At 42.8% G+C, this 20082-nt stretch overlaps 1 protein-coding gene, 1 long non-coding RNA gene and 1 other non-coding gene across 7 annotated transcripts in view; 1 reads left to right on the forward strand and 2 right to left on the reverse strand.

Annotated features, from left to right (window-relative positions):
- The window catches only part of Hmga2 (high mobility group AT-hook 2), a 115202-nt gene that overhangs the window by 85652 nt on the left and 9468 nt on the right, over positions 1–20082 (reverse strand). For both annotated transcript variants that reach the window (NM_010441.3, NM_001347170.1), the window contains exon 3: positions 15745–15795. In NM_010441.3, coding sequence (NP_034571.1) covers positions 15745–15795 — 51 coding nt within the window. The remainder of the gene's footprint in view (positions 1–15744; positions 15796–20082) is intronic.
- On the reverse strand, positions 1072–1191 carry Mir763 (microRNA 763). Its single transcript, NR_030434.1, has one exon. It is a non-coding gene; the product is annotated as a microRNA 763 (primary transcript).
- Positions 4085–16273, forward strand: Gm51785. 4 transcript variants are annotated; one of them, XR_003948969.1, is made up of 4 exons: positions 4085–13240; positions 13688–13764; positions 14065–14185; positions 15496–16273. It is a non-coding gene; the product is annotated as a predicted gene, 51785 (long non-coding RNA). The 4 variants fall into 4 exon arrangements; XR_003948967.1 differs by having other exon boundaries at positions 13688–14185; XR_003948968.1 differs by lacking the exon at positions 13688–13764.

The following is a 20082-nucleotide window of genomic DNA, read 5'->3' on the forward strand; positions in this document are numbered from 1 at the left end:
GAGCACAGGGACAACCACAGGGGAGCACAGAGACAACCACAGAGGAGCACGGAAACAACCACAATGGATCATGGAGACAACCACAGAGGAGCAAGGAGATAACCACAGGGGAGGACAGAGACAACCACAGGGGAGCACAGAGACAACCACAGAGGAGCACGGAAACAACCACAATGGATCATGGAGACAACCACAGGGGAGGACAGAGACAACCACAGGGGAGCACGGAGAAAACCACAGAGGAGCACGGAGACAACCACAGAGGAGCACTGTAACAACTACAGATGAGCACAGGGATAACCACAGGGGAGCACGGAGACAACATTCTGACTCTGGCCTGGCTTTCAGGTGGCTTTGCATTAAAGGATCCCCCTTACTGCAATAGTTAATAGACTTTTTTAAACCCTTAGAATGCTGAGTTTTTAGGCTGTATGTTACTCTCTCGTGGATTCAAGACATAAAGGCAAAAACATAAGGATGCCTGTTAAATATCACAGAGAGATCGAAGAAACCCAGGAAGGTCCCTATGGGGGTGGGAGTTGGTCCCCCCCCTTTTTATTTTTGGAGGATTTTATTCTGGAAGAAAAATAATCACCACACACACACACACACACACACACACACACACACACGTCTCAGTCCTTCAGATCGTATGTAAAACCTAAGTGTAATTTGCAAAGGATAAGAGAAGCAAGTTAAACACTTTATACTTTCAAACCTCAGACCAAGATAGGATTACCAAGCTAAACGGCTTCCTTCCTTTCCTTTCCTTTCCTTTCCTTTCCTTTCCTTTCCTTTCCTTTCCTTTCCCTTTTTCCCTTTCCTCCCTCTCCCCCCCCCTCTCTCTCTCTCTCTTTCTCTTTCTTTCTTTCTTTCTTTCTTTCTTTTTCTTTATGGGAAAGAATGGGTAAGAACAGTCATAAAACATATAGATTACTGGGGGATGAGTCAAATGACCCAACCTACACACTCAGTCTCTTGAACTGGTGCATACTATTGGAAAGGACATCAAACCATAAAAATAACTCATATGTCTGTTATGTTTTTCCATTTTAAGCTTATAATAGCAGTAACGACCTCAGCAAAAGACATTTCCTTGGAGTTAATGGCTGGCTGGGAGGCAGAGCCGAGGGCCACTGGTTCTTCCCAGCTGGTCATTAATCCCCAGGAAACGCCTGCACCTCCATCATTATTGCTAAAGCACCATTACAGAAATTTCTCACAGTTCCAGGGTACGGAAATCTGAGGCTACTTTGCAAGCCCACGGACTTCATGGGAGTTAATAGGCCACCACTGAGCACAGCACACACGTAATTATCAAAATGACAGAAGGGAAAATATTGTTCTCCCAGGTCTGTAAGATTATAGGGAATGGGGACTAGCCTTATGGGAGGGGTAGGGTTGAAGCTAAACCACATTAATTTAAAGGCAGAATAAAATCGCCTATATAAAAATCAGTTTAAAAAAAAAAAAAAGACAAGGCAGTTTACTCCTATTACATAGTCTTAAAATATTTTTAAAAGATACAAATTAAGGTTCTATATACACTTCTTCCTAATCCAATAATGTCATATTAAAGAGAATGGTTATAATAAGGAGAGAATTGTATACAACCGGTGAAGTTTAAGGGAATGAGTACCTTTGAGAATTGGGGGATATGTTTGGGAAAATTCATAGGCATTCACCATTAAATATTCATGCAAACATTTCACCCTAGACTTTCTGCCTAGAGAAGCAAACCAGAACCTCACTGACCTGAAGTTCTACTTTTTGTCTTAAATAGAGGCTTAGCATATGCAAACAAGTGCCCTGAAATTTGGAAATCACAGACACACTCTTAGTGTTCCGCACTACCGAATTTAGATAGCTTTTTAGAAATTCCCAAGCTTACAAGCTTCATTAAAGACAAAAATTAGACGCTTTCAAATCTATTCATTCCCCACTTTTAAAACACTGGGCCCAACCACCAGTTCAAAGGAAGGAGGTAATCTAAAACTCACACCCCAAACAGCCTATAAATCTTTCCAACGTGTTCTTATAACAAACTGCAAATGTTGGCCACAATGCTTTAGATTTAATGAAACCCCTTGTACGTTCTCCTGGTGGGTTACAAATACCTGCCTTATTCTAAGTGAGCTTGAAGCTGAGGAGGCCTGGCACAGGTGACATTGCATCCCTAAGAAGATTTCTTGAAGTTCTAACTCATGTTGCATCTACAGGAGTGAAGCCTTACTTGGGAACAGGGTCTTTGAATTCATAGTCAAGATAGGGTTACTAGGGATCCTAAGGGGGGAGGGGCGTTTAGAATACAAGCCTGCAAGACCTCCCTTGGCAACAAAGTATACAGAGCATGGCCACACCTTAACAGAGTGGGGTGCCCAAAAACTAAGGAACATTAATAATTATGAATGATCAGGAAATTGATTCTCACATAGAAGCTTGTCGAGTATACGGCCCCACACCTGTAATGCCAGCATTTGGGAGGCTCAGTAAGATCACTGCAAATTCAAGGCTAACCTGGGTGAAGATCTTGTCAGAAACAGGAGAAAGAGACAGACAGACACAGACACACAGACACACACACAGGACGGGGCAGGGGGACAGAAAGAGGCACGCAGAGAGAGAGAGAGAGAGAGAGAGATCATGCATTACTGGCTTCTGGAGAGCAGCATGACCCTGTAAAAACCCAATTTCTACTTCCCAGAAATGTGAGAGAGAGAGAGAGGGAGAGAGAGAGAGAGAGTTTCTATTGTGCAAAGGCACCCAGGCATGCAGTACTTTGTTACATCAACCCTCAGAAAACGTAATACAGGACTTGGGGATTGGGGTGGGAGAGGGGGAACCAGGGCCAACATTACAAATGGTAATGGAGGAAAAGTCAGAAAGTCAGGCCAACAAGTTGAAGCCATTCATTAGTTAAGGGGAAAAGCAACGGACTGGCAGTCAGGAAACCTGGCTCCCGTCGGGATAATGACTGACGCTTGCGACCAGGAGCTGGACACTTAATTGCTCTCTGCTTTGACACTGTCATCTGCAGAACATGAGAAGCTGGGACTCCATAAGCTACGGACCAAATCCAGGCTCCTATCTGGGGAAGCGGAACACGAATCAGAGCAGCATTTTAATGCTTTCACAGTTTCCAGTTTTGGCACCGCGGGGTGGGGGCGGGGGCCTCAGTGACAGGACACAGGAACACAGCTGCGTCTTCATCTGCCACCAGCCAGGTCCGCACCGGCAGGCTGCACACATTCATGTGAACCCGGTAAGAACGGAAGAAGCCTGCCATGAAATAACAGCACGCTGCTCTGGTACTGGTTTATGGATGTTTGAAATGCTAGGTTTGCTTGCTTGTTTGTTTCCGTTACTAATATATAATAAATATATATAATTAGTTAAATAAATGTATATGCATATATATATTTGAACATTATTTGTCATTAAGAAATATTTTCTTGGGGCTGGTGAGATGGCTCAGTGGGTAAGAGCACCCGACTGCTCTTCCGAAGGTCCAAAGTTCAAATCCCAGCAACCACATGGTGGCTCACAACCATCCGCAACAAGATCTGACTCCCTCTTCTGGTGTGTCTGAAGACAGCTACAGTGTACTTACATATATTAATAAAATAAATCTTTAAAAAAAAAAAAAGAAATATTTTCTTAAGCTGGGCGGGGTAGCGCACACCTGTAATCCCAGCACTTGGGAGGCAGAGGCAGGTGGATTTCTGAGTACTGGCCAGCCTGGTGTACAGAGTGAGTTCCAGGACAGCCAGGGCTACACAGAAAAACCCTGGCTCGGAAAAAACAAAAACAAAAACAACAACAAAAAAAAAGAAATGTTTTCTTTTAAAGTGCCAGTAGGAATAGTATTAGCCCAAAGAGGAAAAATAAAATCACTCTTGTAGAATACCATGGAGTAGGGATTCAGGCTCCAATAGGGCACTGGGTATATTATTCTCTATGTATCTACATATTCTCTAAAGGGCCTGCATAGTAATTACTTATGGAGATGGTTCATTATATTCAGGTATAATCGCTGTCATCTAACTACTGAAACCCCAGACATGACCAGTAGAATACAGAGGGTCTTTCCATTCTAAAGTGGTAACGTCAGGCTAAGGCTTTGCTTCAGGTGTACGAGTGTGTGCGAACATGCATGCATGTATAACATATGTGTTCTGCGCACATGCGTGTGTGTGTGTGTGTGTGTGTGTGTGTGTGTGTGTGTGTGTGTGTATGCACGTGTGCACATAAAAAGATGCATGTAGGGAGACCCACGGCAGTGATAGTGTTGCCTACTGCAGGTGCTCCTAACAATGTCAAGGTGATGAGGTTTGCCTGCAGTCCACGCTAGAGACTGGGTTAGATGATCACGGTACAATTAAGAGGGTAGTTTGCCCACCAAATATCTCTTTATGTGGACACATCTATCTATCTATCTATCTATCTATCTATCTATCTATCTATCTATCTATCTATCTATCTAGATTTGAGGGTTGGCAATCAAACCCCAAAGCTCTGCACCTTCTATGCCCATGATTAACCACGGAGCTACATCCCCAGCTTCTAAGTGCACGACTTTGAAGACAGACTTGAACGTAACCCAAAAGACAAACAGGTACTCAACGAGGCGCGGTGCGTGTGGCCTCAGGAAAAGCAGGTGTGTGCTGCACTTCTGTGCCAGTTTCCCTCCTTGGCCTCTCAAATTGGCACGACTCTTAATGCAGTAAAGTAGAGCTTACTCCAGGCAAGTCAGAAGCTGTGTGCCAAGCCCACCTATGATTCTGCTTGGGCTAGCCAGCTATTCATAAGAAGGAAATCTCAAAAATCACCCATACAGCCACAGGTAGGAAACACGGGCCCCTCTGCCAACGCTTGACAGCCAGGCCACGTTCTAGGATATTTAAAAGACATGACGTATCTCCATGTCTGTGGAAACTGGCGAAGTTGAAAATTCTCAAGTAACTATTTTAAAAGACGGCGCTTCTGGTGATATATTTCTGAACCTATACGTGGGATAAAAGTAGTTCACAGCATCATCTTTACACAGACACACACAAATAATTACATGCAGAGCTGGGAACCCAGAGTATGATAGCTAGGAGGTTTGGTTAACAGCAACATCCTAGTTGAGAGAGTGTCACTACAGTTTATACAGGCCAGAGCATCATCGTTCAGTAGTAGAGGCTTTGGGCTGATCCCCAGAGCTGCAGAGAAAAATAGGAGAGAGAAAAAGGCACCAGGGTGAGGGAGCTGGACAAAAATATACACGGCATTTCTTACAACTACATGTGAGAGTCTCCAGGAAGACAAGGATTGTCTGGCTGAATTTTGGAGGAACAGGGGGAAGAAGAAATAAAGGCAAGAAAGCCACTTGAACAAATATCCACAGGCAAGACTATCAAAAGATTCTCTTCCAACTCAATGCTTTCCATATCTAGGAACCTGGAGGAATGTAGAAGGCTTTTCTACTTGGGGGTATGTGTGTATGATGTATATGTGTGTGTGTTTGTGTGTGTATGTGTATATGTGTGTATGTATGTGCTTGTGTCTGTATTTGTGTATGTGTGTGTATTTGTGTATGTGTGTGTAGGAGTGAATAAAACACAAACAATATAGGCAAAACACAGGATGTCTCAGAAATGATACCAAATCAGCTATTTTTTTTAATAAAATGTGTTCTCAAATGCCATGATATTATGCAGATCTTAGAGATGCTGCATTAAGTTAAAACTCATTCGTCCCGACAAAAATCTTTTTAAGATCCTTTAGCCCAATTATAAAGCCAGAGCAATGACCTTTCCTGGGTTGGCTACCTGGGACTGTATCCACACACATTTGCCTCAGCTTTCTCATGGGAATTCCAGTTGGGGGACCTAGGGCTGGGGGGGGAGGGGGGGGGGTTGTGCTCACATTTGAGGGTTTCTACTTCAGATCCCAAGAGAGACAGAAAAACAAGTCAATTTATTGAGTGTTCACTAGGTGCCAAGCACTGTGCATTGAGCTGTCCAGACCAGGAAGGGTGGGCCCCGTGTGTGGTGAGGATACAGGCTCAGGCCCCAGACATAACATCACCCTACCACCCTGCCTGTTCCCAATCACTGGCTTGGGAGGCCAGAAACAATTCAATGATTCAATGACTAAGGTCACGGACAATCATGAAAGAAAAGGCCTCAGGGAGGCAGCCCCCAGGACTCTCTTAAAGACAGCTGCCCCCTGACAGCTGGTTCTCCCAGGATGTAAGAGCATGCAAAGAGACTGCAGGAGCACTGAACCAAATTCTATTTAGAATACCCAAATGTATATATGATCAGGGCCGAAGTTAATGCGAAACAAGCCTAAGTTGAGTAACCAACCCCCTCAAAAAATATATATGTAGAGGAAGGACACTTGTTGTGTGAGCCCTGGCTGTACAATTAGTGGCTTTCAAATATAGAAGCAAGAGCGCTTACAAATATTCTTTAAGCGTTACGGTGTTTAGCACACTCTCTTTTATCCCCAGTTTTAGTCTGGGTGGATTCAGCTGAAGGATTCAGTTTTATCGCAGGTCTCCTCAGCTTACCAACCTTCTTCCTTCCCAACCTTCCCACTTAAAGAATATGCCTCTATAGACGTGGCTATACCTTTTTGTCTGGAGTCCCTACAACTGTCTGGTCACTTTCACTCCAAACAACCTTTAATGGGCCAAGCCGTTTCCTCCTCGGTCAGATATGCCTACATGTTCTAGAAGAATGTGACAGCTACTACCTCAGGAGGTGAAGTTCTCCAAGTCTTCCTTCCCACGTTCACCACTCATCTCTCTCATTCCCACTAACATCACTTGGCCCTTTCTAACGCACAAGTGGCACCTCCAGTGCCAGAACTTTAACCTTCTAATAACAAATGCAGATGGAAATGAAGTATGAGTTAATGCTGCCTAACTTGGGGGTGGGGAGGCTGTAGAGGTGGCTAAAAAGCTAGGGACAGTGGCTGTTCTTGCAGAAGACCTGGGTTTGGTTTCTTTGCACCCACACGGTGGCTCACGACTCCAGCTCCACGGGATCTGACACCCTCTCTGGCCTCTGCAGGGCTCACAAGGCTCACAAGGGGAAGTCTACCATGCATGTGTACAGGCAAAAAGATCCATGCACATGAAACAAATACCTTCGATGGGAAACAAGGGTGAGGGTGAAGATTTTGAGCAAAGTTTTGAAGCTTACATGGGTGACGCAACCAAGTCCATTCTTTTGTTGTACAATAGTGTTTTTATGGTTGAGACTTACTAGCATCTCTTTAGGATTATATGTGTTCCAAGAGTTGTAATTTAGGAGGACACAGAAGGAACAACTGTCATCCCCAGGTATGATATGAACAGGTTGGACTGGAGAGATGGCTCAGTGGTTAACTAAGAACACCAACTGCTCTTCCAAAGGTCCTGAATTCAATTCCCAGCACCCACATGGTGGCTCACAACCATCTGTAATGGGAGCTGATGCTGTCTGATGCTGTCTTCTGTCATGAAGGCTTACAGGCAAATAGAGTGCTCATGTACATAAATAAGTGACTCTTTAAAAATTAACATCCAAACCATAAAGCTAGAAACTCATTAGGTCAGAAGCCAGCCAGATAAAATTTTCACTTCAAATATGTATCAGCAGATTGGAAAAAACGAGACTTAAAAATGCCTGGGATGTTATGTGAAAAGGGAAAACTAATTTGATGCATACCCACGGCTTTTAATCACAATGACACAAGTCACACCATCCTGAGCATCCCTTGGGAAGGAGGCTACTGCACAGGTATCAACAATGGCATGTCCCAGATACTGTTGTAAATATTTAAGAGATCTGCCTGGGAAAGATGTGAGATGGACTCATGGTACCTGAGCACAGGTAACCAGCCATGTGGCAAAATGTAGATTAAAATGAATGGCTTATTTTAGTTCTGATTAGTCAGAGCAGAGCCTAACTATATGCCCAAAGTATTTATAAGTATATCTTGAATCTGAGTCTTATTTCTCGGAGCATGGGGCTGGAAGGAAGAACTTGGCATAACTTCTACATCCAGAAGAAGAAAATTAGGTTCATAAATGTATACACACATACACGCACACATACAAACACACATGCATACACACACACACACACACACACATATATATACACACACACATATACACATACGTATATGCATACAAATATGCATACATGTACACATATACACACACACACACATATATATACACACATACACACATATATACATATATACACATATACACACATACACACACATATATATACACACATACACACATATATACATATATACACATATACACACATACACAAACACACACACAGGCTAGCACTTGAAGAGTGTTAATAAAAAATGCTTTCTGCATTCAACTACCTCCCTATAAAACATTGGTAGTATACCCACTACCTCTCTACATCCATGTAAATTATATAAGATGCCCATGGAAGATTTCCCCCCCTTTTCTTTAATGTCATGCTAGTACTAAAGTGTATCGGTAAGGGAACGGAACACAAATAGGGCATTGGAATGAGTTTCTGTCTACAACATGAGAAACTACCTTAGAAAACTGTTTTGTGAGGTTTAAACCAACAGTGAGTTCATCTTTTGGGAGATAATCCAAAATTGGGTCAAAAAGTCCTTTCAAGGGGCTGAGCTCAAATCTATTTTAGAAAGCAGACTGCCATTTCCAGAAGTGAAGAGGCAGAGGCTGAAGTGACACGAGGCGCAATCCTTTGGGGGCCTGTGAAATAGACCTATCACCAACTTACCAAGCCTCGAAACGTAAGCTCGCATTTGAAACTAATTGGGGGCAGTGCTTTAGTGACTGCAGGTTGTGTGCACTTAAACCCAGCACTCAGGAGGCAGAGGAGGGCAGATTTCTGAGTTCGAGGCCAGCCTGGTCTACAAAGTGAGTTCCAGGACAGCCAGGGCTATACAGAGAAACCCTGTCTAGGAAAAGAAAACAAACAAACAAACAAACAAAAACCCCACAAACCGTCAGATTTAAGAGAAATCGAAAAGCCGAAGAATGAATGCCCACCTACATTCAGAGAGCTTGCTTTATAACATAGAACTTATGTACAGTAAAGAAAAACTGCATTCTAGATGCTAAATATTAAATATTGCTTTGGCCTGAAATGGAATAAATGCCAAGAACTAGAGCGAACGTATGCACGCTTGCCGGACAAAGCTGCTCGTGTATGTCTTCTCCTCACGGGGCTCCTCACACCAATGAGAAAGCTTTGTCGTGTACGCATGGGCCTGGCGGCTGGCGACAGTGAGTGACTTGCTATCTGAGCCCAGGCAGGCTATTAATGACTCTGTCTGCTCAGTTCTCTCCTGTCTCCAGTGCTACAGGTCAGAGGTCAAACATACAGGCCTATGTGCTCACCTGTTCACACACATATATATATGTATTCATCACGAGCTAGGATCTGCATATGAGAGAGAACGTGTGATTTTCTTTCTGGGTTACAAGTCCATCCATATTCCTGCAAATTCTACAACTTCATTTTTCTTCACAAGTGGATAATATTCCATTGTGTTAAGTGTAGCACACTTTCAGTATCCACTCCTCTGTTGACGGACATTTGGCTTGTTCCATCTTGCTATTTTAGGTAGAGTGGAAGTAAACGTCAACTATATCTACTGGTAAGACATGGAATATTCTTGTGCAACAGCTGGGTGGTGTGGAAGCTCTGATGGTTTTTTAAAAGCATATTATTATTGAAAGTTTTTAAGGGAAAATAAATGATCTTGTATTTACCAATTCCATTTAGCTGACTTCAAAAAAAAAAAGTTATATATCAAGGTTGTTTTGTTCCCTCTGACCCCCATTCAACCTTAAAATTGTCTGCATTCTGACTACTGGATAACTCTTCCTAAACATTGAAGTTATATTTCAAGTTATATTTCAAGGCAAGTGTTGTTACAATGGGTACAAGTTTTTCAAAAGGAAGCATACATCTGGAGAGTAAAGAAATGGAAATGGAGACCTTTTCTGTCAAGTAGATTTCCAGGTTCTTCAGCACATGGGTGCTTAGAATCCTTGAAAGGAAACAGTTTCCGTTGGTCTGATGAGATCCAAATTTATTTTGAGTTAGTATCTCCTGCTAGGTCCTCAAATCATCACTTATGTTATGAGATGGCTACAAAACAGGCAAGACAAAAACTCCCTTCTTGTTGATCTAGACTCTTCAAATGTGTGACTAACAAACGAAATGACATCACTTTCCTGTGTGCCGCAAGCTCTTTTTAATAAAAGTAAATGCCCCTGGAAGGAGGCGAAGTGGAAATGTATATTTTTAACTTAACATCCTGCACACACCCCATTGCCAAATAAAGACTATCAGCAGCCAAGGAAACAGCTGGGACTGTTAGTGACTTTCTAGTGACCCTCTAAAGTCGGCACCTGATCCTTGGGTCAGTTTCTGGGTCAATTTTATGATCTCCAGAATATTTTTTTTCCTTTTGAAAAAAGTAAGCATTAATTTCTATTAAGGTGTATTTTTCTCTCTTGAAAAGGTTCTAAAAATAGACCAGGTAAAGGCACTGCTAGTCTTCGCCCTCTTATTCCATGTGCTATTCCCTTGCTTCTCTTCTCCCAGAGGCCCTACTGGCCTTCCTAAGAAACATCTGGATGGTATGCTTCTCAAGTGAAGAGAGCATCTTTCCTATTTCCTTATGTTCCTGAGCCTGAATCCCACATTCTCAGATGTTTTCTAAACATTTTCTGTCTCTGGACCAGTTCAATGATAAGCGCCTCTTCAAGGCAAAATGGAGACACACAGGTCCTACCTGAATGTTGTGGGTAAGAGAACTGACTACTGGGATGATACAGATGCTCTGAGAACTAGAACTGTCAAGTTTCTACACGTACATACTAGGTAAACAGCATACAAAGTACTTCTCAAATTAAATTAAGGCACAACATCAAACTTCTACTATAAAGAGAAAGGGTTTTGGCATCAATGTAAAAAAATTTTCCCTGAGTGTGAACAGACATAAAACCTAGTTTAACATCACCAGTAAGCAAGTCTTAACCTTCATGATAAGCAATAGACACACGCTGAAGACTCGGTACACCAAGGGAATGTGGTCAGCATGGAGTGTGATTCTCACTGGGCCTCATGCTGTGTATAATTGAAGTGCAGGCTGTAGTTAGCGTTAAGGGGGGAGCATGCCAATGTGTTAAATATGATCTCTAATGTTTACCAAGCACCACACCTTGGGAGTTGGACTGAGCCTTCGCACACTTCTCACTTAACACTCACACAAATTCTGAGACTCGTACCTTGTCCAGAGGAGAAATGGAGCCTTGGGATGATCACATAATTTGTTTAAGATGATACTTAGTTGAGTGGTGGGTCAAAAACTTGAACCCCCAAGCCCCCCAAACCCTGCTCCTTGGCCTTGGCTATGAAGGAAATGTAAGTTCTGTTCTCTCACTTCTTATTTGCATACACAGAGACTGAAAATCCAGAAAACTATCAAAATTATAAATCTGCAAACTATTCAAACCAGCAGCAGAAGAGACCAAAGGAAGCAATGGACAATAGTGGTCCTAACCATCTCTAGTCAAGATGCTCATGGGGTCACTGGACCCTCCAGAGTCCTTCTAGCCATCTCTAGTTAAGATACTCATGGGATCACTGGACCCACCACTTCCTCATCCTTTCTAAGGGGCAGAGCTCTCTTCAGGTTCACACATTTTTGGCAAACCAACTCTTGATTAAATACCCAACTACTGATCCTCATTAGATTAAACGCTCTTTTCCAGGCAGGTTATGTAGGTTTGTAAGATTAACAAGACAAGGGTGCGTATCTGAGGCCAAATTTATGATGCAGCATCTGAGAGGGATCCAACACTTGTCATGATTGGTAAAATACCCAAGGAAGGAGTCAAGGCTGAGAACAAGGGTCATATTAATTTGAATGGGATGGGCAGGGAATTCTGTGGTGCAGTTTAAGAAGCAAACAGCAACAATAAACTAATGAAAGCCTGTGGGGAACAGCCCAGTCTGTCAGGGAGGTAGATGAGGGTCCAGATGGGTGATAGTCAAGTGTGCGCACGCGCGCGCGCACACACACACACACACTGGTAAATGAAGGCTGAAGACGTGATCTGTGTGTTCCAGCAGCAGATGTGGGGGTGGGGTGTCTACTGAAAAAGGTCAGTTGCTACTTTACTCCAGAATTTTGTTGTTGATAAGAACACATTCTCGGTTAGAAATCCTCAGCTTGGCTCCACCCCATCCTGACTACCACAGTGTACTTTTCTCTCTCATTTCCTCTTCCCCATTCCTTAATTACACACAATGTAATCAGTGTGTGTGCACAAGCATATTGTTCTTTTTTTTTTTCTTTATTTCTTTAACTAAATGACATATGCTCTTTTTTGGTCTCCATCCATTGGAGATGGTCTGGGGAGAGTCATGGAGTTCTGTGAAAATATTCCCTTTCGCTACTGGTAGCATGCCCATCATAGCACCCATATCTTAGTAATCCAAGTGGGCTGTTTTGCTCTCATTGATTCAATTAAAAATAATCTCAACAGTACAGAACTACCTGCCTACCTTGTTTACTTGGAGAACTTTAATGTTTTTCACTTATTATGGAAACCAAAGCCAATCTTGTAACTTTTCTGTATATAAATGTTACAAGCGTGATGATCTGCCTTGAGAAGGGGTAAACTCCACGGGAAAAAGAATGGATCCTGGAACTCCCTTTGAGTCAAGCGTCTTGTTTTTTAAATAAACTTCTTGTTTTTAAAAAAAAAAAAAAGATTCATAGGATTTTGTTTTTTCTCAAAAGAACTTTAAAACAAAACCTCCAAGAATAAAGGGAACAAACAATCTGGTCTCTAAGTCAAATACGAAGACAATCCAGTGAGTCCAAAGCTGGATCTCCAACTCAAGGACATCGGTGAATTCAACTGTTGGAAGAGGAGTCATCCCTGCATAGAGCACAAGCCCGTTTCCTATGGGGACTGCTGTGGTTTACTTCTGCATACAAACTTCCCAGGAAGTAAGGCCTCGCTATGACTGATCGCACAAGTCACCAGCAGAAGATATCCAAGCAAAGAGGAAACACGTTGTCTAGAAAAAATATACCATTTCCTTTGATTTCCTCTCCTAAGTGGAGGGACTCTTCTTCCAAGACCAGATCAGGGACTTGCTAACCACAAAACATTCCATTCTTCCAGCCAGGAAAAATGAGAGACCAGGTAAGTCAATGGGGTGGGGGGGGGGTGGGGAGGGGGAGGTGTCACACAGCTGTTCTCAGGAAGCCAAGGTCTCCATGGCTGATGCTTCCAAAGTACTTCTTACCCAGCATGAAGATCAGATGTTTACAGTCTAGTTACCCTCCAGATAAACAAGAACCCCTTAAGAAAAAAAAATTAGCCGGGCAGTAGTGGTGCACGCCTTTAATCCCAGCACTCGGGAGGCAGAGGCAGGCAGATTTCTGAGTTCGAGGCCAGCCTGGTCTACAGAGTGAGTTCCAGGACAGCCAGAGCTACAAAGAGAAACCCTGCCTCAAAAAAAAAATTTAAAACCTATTCAATTTTAATTTGTTTCATGTTTAGTAGAAACAGCTTTGTGAGCCACAAAGGGAGAGGTCTCTGAAGCACTGGGGTAGGTTATAATCAATTCAACCAATTCTGGACCCACAGAATGTTTCAGAGAAGAGCAGACATGACTAAGACCTGTGGAGGTTGACTCAAGAACCTGAGAGCGTACTCCAAAGGTGGTGGGTATGAAAAGCAGGGGGTTACTTGCCAGAAGGTATTTGCCTAGTTAATTTCCTCTGTAACTGCTTACAGCTTATTTCATTTTAGTCTTACTAATCTTGACTTCAAAGATCTTTGACTGACTATTAGAAAAAGTATACAGGTCTTTCTTGTTGTGTCATCAGCAGGACTAGGTGTGCATTCAGAGTCCAGATACTCAGGAAATATCAGGCAGGCCTGCAGTTAGCCTGTATGACTTAGTGACATGTCAGCACTGGGCTGGCTACAGTTGAACAGCAGTGGTATTTTCTGATTTCCAGGAGCAAGTTTCTGATTCCTTCCCAGCAACTGAACCGTGAGTGCTGATAAGAAGTCGGACACCATCAGACTAGAGAGAGAGACCATCAGACTATAGTGTGAGCCATCTGGGGACACTCACAGGTATGAACAACTTCCAACCAATCAGCTAGACCTGGAGTTTAGAAGCTTCCAAGTTCTAAGCCTGGCGCTTTAGAGGTATTGCTAAATGCTAAAGTCCTCTTAGCTACAGCTTCTGACCTCTCCATGTAGAGCTTTCCTGTTCTATCCTGTCCATCCTCCCCACCCAAAGAACAAGAGGAGCATGGTGAAGTAGCTTGTTCACACCAGGGAAGTTGGTTAACATTTAAAGAACAAACTTACTGGGCAATGAGTAAAAAAAAAAAAAATGTTCCTTTATGTGGGGGGTGGGGCGGAAGGATTGGAGAGAGTCATAGCAGACATAGAGAACAAATGGGTTGTGTAAACTGTCCTCAAATATTTAAAGGCTTAGTGTGAATGACATTGGAAGCAATTGCTTTACATATTTCAGGGGTTAGGCATAGAGATGATGGGGGGCGGGGGGAGTGGCGTGAAGATTCTCCACATCCTGAGCATTTGTGGAAGAAGGAGGCAGCCTAGGGGGCTATTGTTTAAGGCCCTGGGCTTTAGACTGAAGGATGGCCCCGTAGATACAATTTGGCGAGAATTCACTTCTTGGGAAACAGTCTAAATAAAACGCATTCACTTTAAGGTTACATTGCAGCACTGAGATGTTTTTAATCTAAACATCATCCCTGCTTCCTTGTGCTAAGAAATCTAATCCTAACACATGTGGGAGCAGAGGGGGAAAAAATACAAGATGAATAAATTAAATGAAAGAGAACACCAAAGTATAAATAGAAAGCCATGCAGAACTTGGGGAGAGAGGGCCGGCAAACTAACAGGGGAAACAGCCCAGAAGAGCAGGAAGGAACGGTACAAGGGAGGGCAGGCACAAACTGGGGAAATGCTTTGGGGGAGGGGAGCAAAGAAGCGAGGCAGACTGGCTGGGGCCAGAGCAGCCAGCCACCTTCTTGAGAAACAGCTTCCTTTGCCTTGGAGACGCCAGTGGGAAGGACATTCCAGGAGAAGGTGGGTAAGGTCCCCTGGCTCCCGTACCTCTCTTGTCCCTAGGCAGGATAATTATTAAAGTTTGCTGGGAACACTGGAAATTACACCTGCTTCCTGAAGAAGTCAGTGTGCTAAAGAACACACAGAGACCACCTAGAAAAGAAGATTCGACCAAAAGGAGAGGAAACCAGAGAGAGAGAGAGAAAAACGTTTCTGAATAATGATCTCATCCCATGTTCCCTCTGAGTGTTATCGGCATCAGAGGCAACTTCTGAGGGTTCAGGATACCTTTGACTCTCGTTACCCAACCCACACACAAATCATCTTTGTTACTCTTTAAGGGAGATTGAAGACTCCTTTGGTGTGGCAAGAGAAAGGAAGGAAGGAGGAAACATGCTGTGAAATTGTGGAGCCGAATGGTAAGGAGTTATCATAAGTCCCCCGGGCCTTGGTCTTACAAGGCTTATCAAGTCAGAAATTACCAAGTCACACCATCCATGAGGAAAACAAAAACAAAAACTATTGTTTTCATTTTAGCTTTTAAGACACTCTTTTCCTGTTAAGCACGGGAACTATATCTCCTTACTCACCCATTTCCTAGGTCTGCCTCTTGGCCGTTTTTCTCCAATGGTCTCTGCTTTCTGCAAAATGAAAAAGAAAAAAGAAAAGAAGAAGCCATGTAGTCTCCTGCCTGGCATTGTTTACAAGCACTGTACCAAGGAATACATTCCCAGCTAGAATGGTCCGGACTGCAGGTGAGGCATCAAGAATGTCTTAGCAACCTCCTTCTCTTGTACACTTCATTCCTCTGGTTTTCGGTGGCTGCTGCTTCTTCACTGTTTGCTGCATGCTATAAAGAGGTATCTATGCAACCCCTCACCATAAAAGACTCCCGCGGAGTGACCTCCTCTGAAATTCATGAATATGCTTTTGTTAAATCCATTTCGCCTTTGTTTCTGATTATACAAAAGAAATATTCCCACATCCCATAATTTATGCAAATTAGTATTTTACAGAACGAACATTCCCTCAGTGGTCAAGACACTCCTTTTGCAACCAGTTAGAAAAATTGATGTGGACATATTAATTTTAAATAATAAAACAGTTCTCTCTGCATTATTATGGAAAACAAGCCTGAATGTAAGAACTAATACATAAACGCTTTAATATGAAGCAGTAAACACCTGCCAACTACCAAATGACTAATTTCCTGTTCTATGCCCAAAACAACCACCTGCCAATCATCCAGCCTATAAAGTAGGAAGAGAAATGGAGGGAGGTGGGGCAGAGAGAGGATGAGAAATAGAGGGAGGTGGCGAGGGACAGAAAGAGGATGGAGGAGAGAAATGGAGGGGTTGGGGAGGGACAGAAAAAAGATGGAGGAGAGAAATGGAGGGAGGTGGAGCGGGAGAGAGAGGATGAAAAAACACCAGTGAAAATCACCAATCACAGAGATTTAAACCACGGCTGCAGAAAAATAATTGATTATAGATTGGCATTATTAACAGTAATTCCACACTCAACATGAATTTGACATTAATCCATTTCCTCTTGAGTTTGCTTCATTGCTATACTGAATAGATTTTTTTCCTGATATTATTTATATTTTATTCCAATTTTAACATTCATAAAGTAACTATTAGCCTTAGCCACCCTGACTCCAATCCCTAAGTGCATCAATACACACACACACACACAGCATCTACATTCTTTAAGAAGCACAAGTTTGAGGCTGGAGAGATGGCTTAGTGGTTAAGAGCACTGTCTGCTCTTTCAGAGGTCCTGAGTTCAATTCCCAGCAACCACATGGTGGCTCACAACCATCTGTAATGGGGTCTGATGCCCTCTTCTAGTATGTCTGAAGAGACAGTGTACTCATATAAATAAAATACTTAAAAAAAAAAAAAGAAGCACAAGTTTATACTTTTCTGAAAAAAAAAAAAGCTAAGAACATACTGCTGTATAGAAAAAAAAAAAAAATCCAAGACCCCTCAATGCAAAAGTGGAGGTAGACTGAATCAGGACAACTTGTTTTGCAATTTAGTTTTGTTACCTGCATGAAAAGCTAGTGGATCTTGATACAGTGACACTAACCTTCCCCCTTCAAGTTAACAAATAAAGATAGATGGAGAGAGAGAGAGAGAGAGAGAGAGAGAGAATGAATCTGAAGATAGGTAGCTGGCTTAGGTATCCAGCCATAGATTAACCCAGGTTCATAATTAGCATGAGCTTTTTATGACTATAATGTCATCTCTGATTTAATTAAGCATTTAAAGTACTCTGGTTTAAGTTAGGCACACATGTTACTTTAATCCTTATAGCAGCCTTCTAACAGGGACATCATCATTTCACTTTGCAGATGAGCAATTAAATCCTAGATGAGTTAGGTCATACATAACGCTAATGAGTGATGGACCAGAGATTCGAACTCAGCTGTTTGACTCCCAAGACTGCTGCTACCTTCTTACCAGTACTTGAGAGGGATCTGTAACCAGAGCTGGAGAGAGGGCTCAGTGGTCAAGAGTATTGTCTGCTCTTTCAGAGGTCCTGAGTTCAATTCCCAGCAACCACAGGGTGGCTCATAACCATCTATAATGGGATCCGATGCCCTCTTCTAGTGTGTCTGAAGAGAACAACAGTGTACTCATATAAATATAAATAGACTTATCTCATTTCTAACAGAAATTTCAGTAGCTTTTAGGATCTTTAGCTAACTGTAAGATTTGGGTCTGCCAATTGCTTCTGGCTTTGATCACGGTCAACCAAGGATTTCTTTATGGTCAAAGTTCGAGCACTGCCTCACCTTTTAGTCATGACAGCATGGATTTTAAGGTAAGTGAAGGCTGGGGACAGCCAGAAAACCACAAACCCTTTTCAAATTGTCCGCTGCATGGTTGAAGGTATCTCGTTTTATAAAGCTTAGGTCCAAGACCTTTCTCTGACATCATAGCTTCATAACCTGTTCCTGGAAGCCTTAATTGGATTTCCTCAGTAAAGTAGAGGTAAACTTAGCTTTGATGGGGACATCAAGCTACCTGAAAGTGCCCACCCCACACAAGATGCTCAAAAATGTCTTTTCATATGTAACAGGATAGAAGGCTTGAGGCAAAGATTTCCTTCAAGCTGGTCCAATCCCACAGGCAGTTGATTCAACACAAAACTATTCCAGTATACTCGACTTTGTCTCCTCTAGAAGGAAACTTTACTACAGAAATGCCTGGCTGTGTACAGTGAGTTGTAAAGGCGCAGAGTCCCCTGGGAGAGAGCGTCATGTGAGCTCATCTTTGGAAGCAGCTTAGAGTCCACAGTTTACCCAGGAATGAATTACAGGAACATGAAACACAGGAAGCCTTTCTCATTCCAACTGGGGTGGTCCCCCGAGTGGAGGGAAAGCTGTTATTAACCTCGAAGGTAGCAGGGCTTTATCAGGTATTTCTGTTTAATTCTTACATCCTAAGGACTGCGATGTGACCTGGTTGTATCTGAAATCTACTGAAGAAAAGGATGGGGTTTGGGGGGGGGGGGTGTTTTTTAAAAAAAGATCTTCCTACATTTTACAGTCTGAGAAAACAGATCTCTCAAAGAGGGGAGTGTGGGGGGAGCCTGGCAAATAAGATAAGTTTTAAACCACTATGCCATTTACAAAAAGCCCATTGAGAAATAAATTTCATACCATTAAGGAAAGGGCACAAGATGACGGTTATCATTCTGACTTGTTAAAAGTAAGTGCGTTCCCCTGGTCTGAAAGGCTGGTGTCCCATGTAAACTGAAACCCTCTCTGAGATGGCATCTAGAAAGAACACGCTGGCTGCTGCTGTGTGGCCCGAGCTGGGAGGCTCGCTTGTTCTTTAAAGCCCACATTACGGAAACATCCTGACCCAATCCACAAAGGCTGCAAAACAAGCTGGGGTTTAGTTTGTAAACCTGAGTAGCTCCAGGATAACATTCAGATACTGGGAAAATCGTGCCTTGAGCAGGCTTTTGTACGTGTCTTTAACGCTCACTGGGGCACACTCACTGGGGCACACTCACTGGGGCTCTCTCTTTCACAGAAGGCAAGCAAAACCCTGAGGGTTACTTGGTTTAAAGCACCAACATATACAACTCTGTAAAGGCGATTATTTACCTTGCTTTCTCTGGGATAGATTTTTGTTTCTGTACTCCACACACATGGATAAGTGAGACATGACTAGTTCTAAGTGTTTTTCTGCTGTTATAGAGGGAAAGAGAGCCAGAGTAGGCTTTCTGCCTTGGAGAAAACAAAAACTTCAGACTTACCAGCACCATGACACTGGCATCCACATTCCCCATACCTCAAGGTGCCTTCTTCCTTGGCTGCCTTCATTATATTATATCCCTTATGCCTTGGGAAAGCGCATAGTTCAGAATTGTATCCTAAATTTTAAGTGTTTAGAAACAAGTCCATGGAAGCCTGAGATGACACTAAATGGGAGATGTAACTCTTTCTTTAAGAGGTGCTGGTACTCCAAGCCTGTGGTTTATTTCCTTATTTAAAAAAATTAAAACAGAACATTTACCTTGTGAACATCTCCCTTGATTTGGGGAATGGTGATGAAGGTTGGTGCCGATATATTGGAGGCAGTATTTACTGCCTGTTTGTGAAAGGAAGAAAAAGAGAGATGAAGGGAGGAAAGAGGTGGGAGAGGTGGGGGAGGGAAAAGGATGGGAAAGCAAGAAACACTGTGTGGGGGTGGGGTGGGTTCCCTACTCCCATCAAACCTCAGGAGCTTGGTAAAACTTTAAAGCCATCTCTTATAGCCTTTACATTTGACACACAAGGAAACATTTGGATTATGACAATCCCCAGACCTTATGGGTTATTTTGGGGCCCAGGGTCTCTGAGCATTAGTGGCAAAAGACACACGTTTCTCTGTCTTCATGTCTTGGAGGCAGCCACACTTGGATTT

Source organism: Mus musculus, chromosome 10, assembly GCF_000001635.26.
Source record: "Mus musculus strain C57BL/6J chromosome 10, GRCm38.p6 C57BL/6J".
Lineage (NCBI taxonomy): Eukaryota > Metazoa > Chordata > Mammalia > Rodentia > Muridae > Mus > Mus musculus.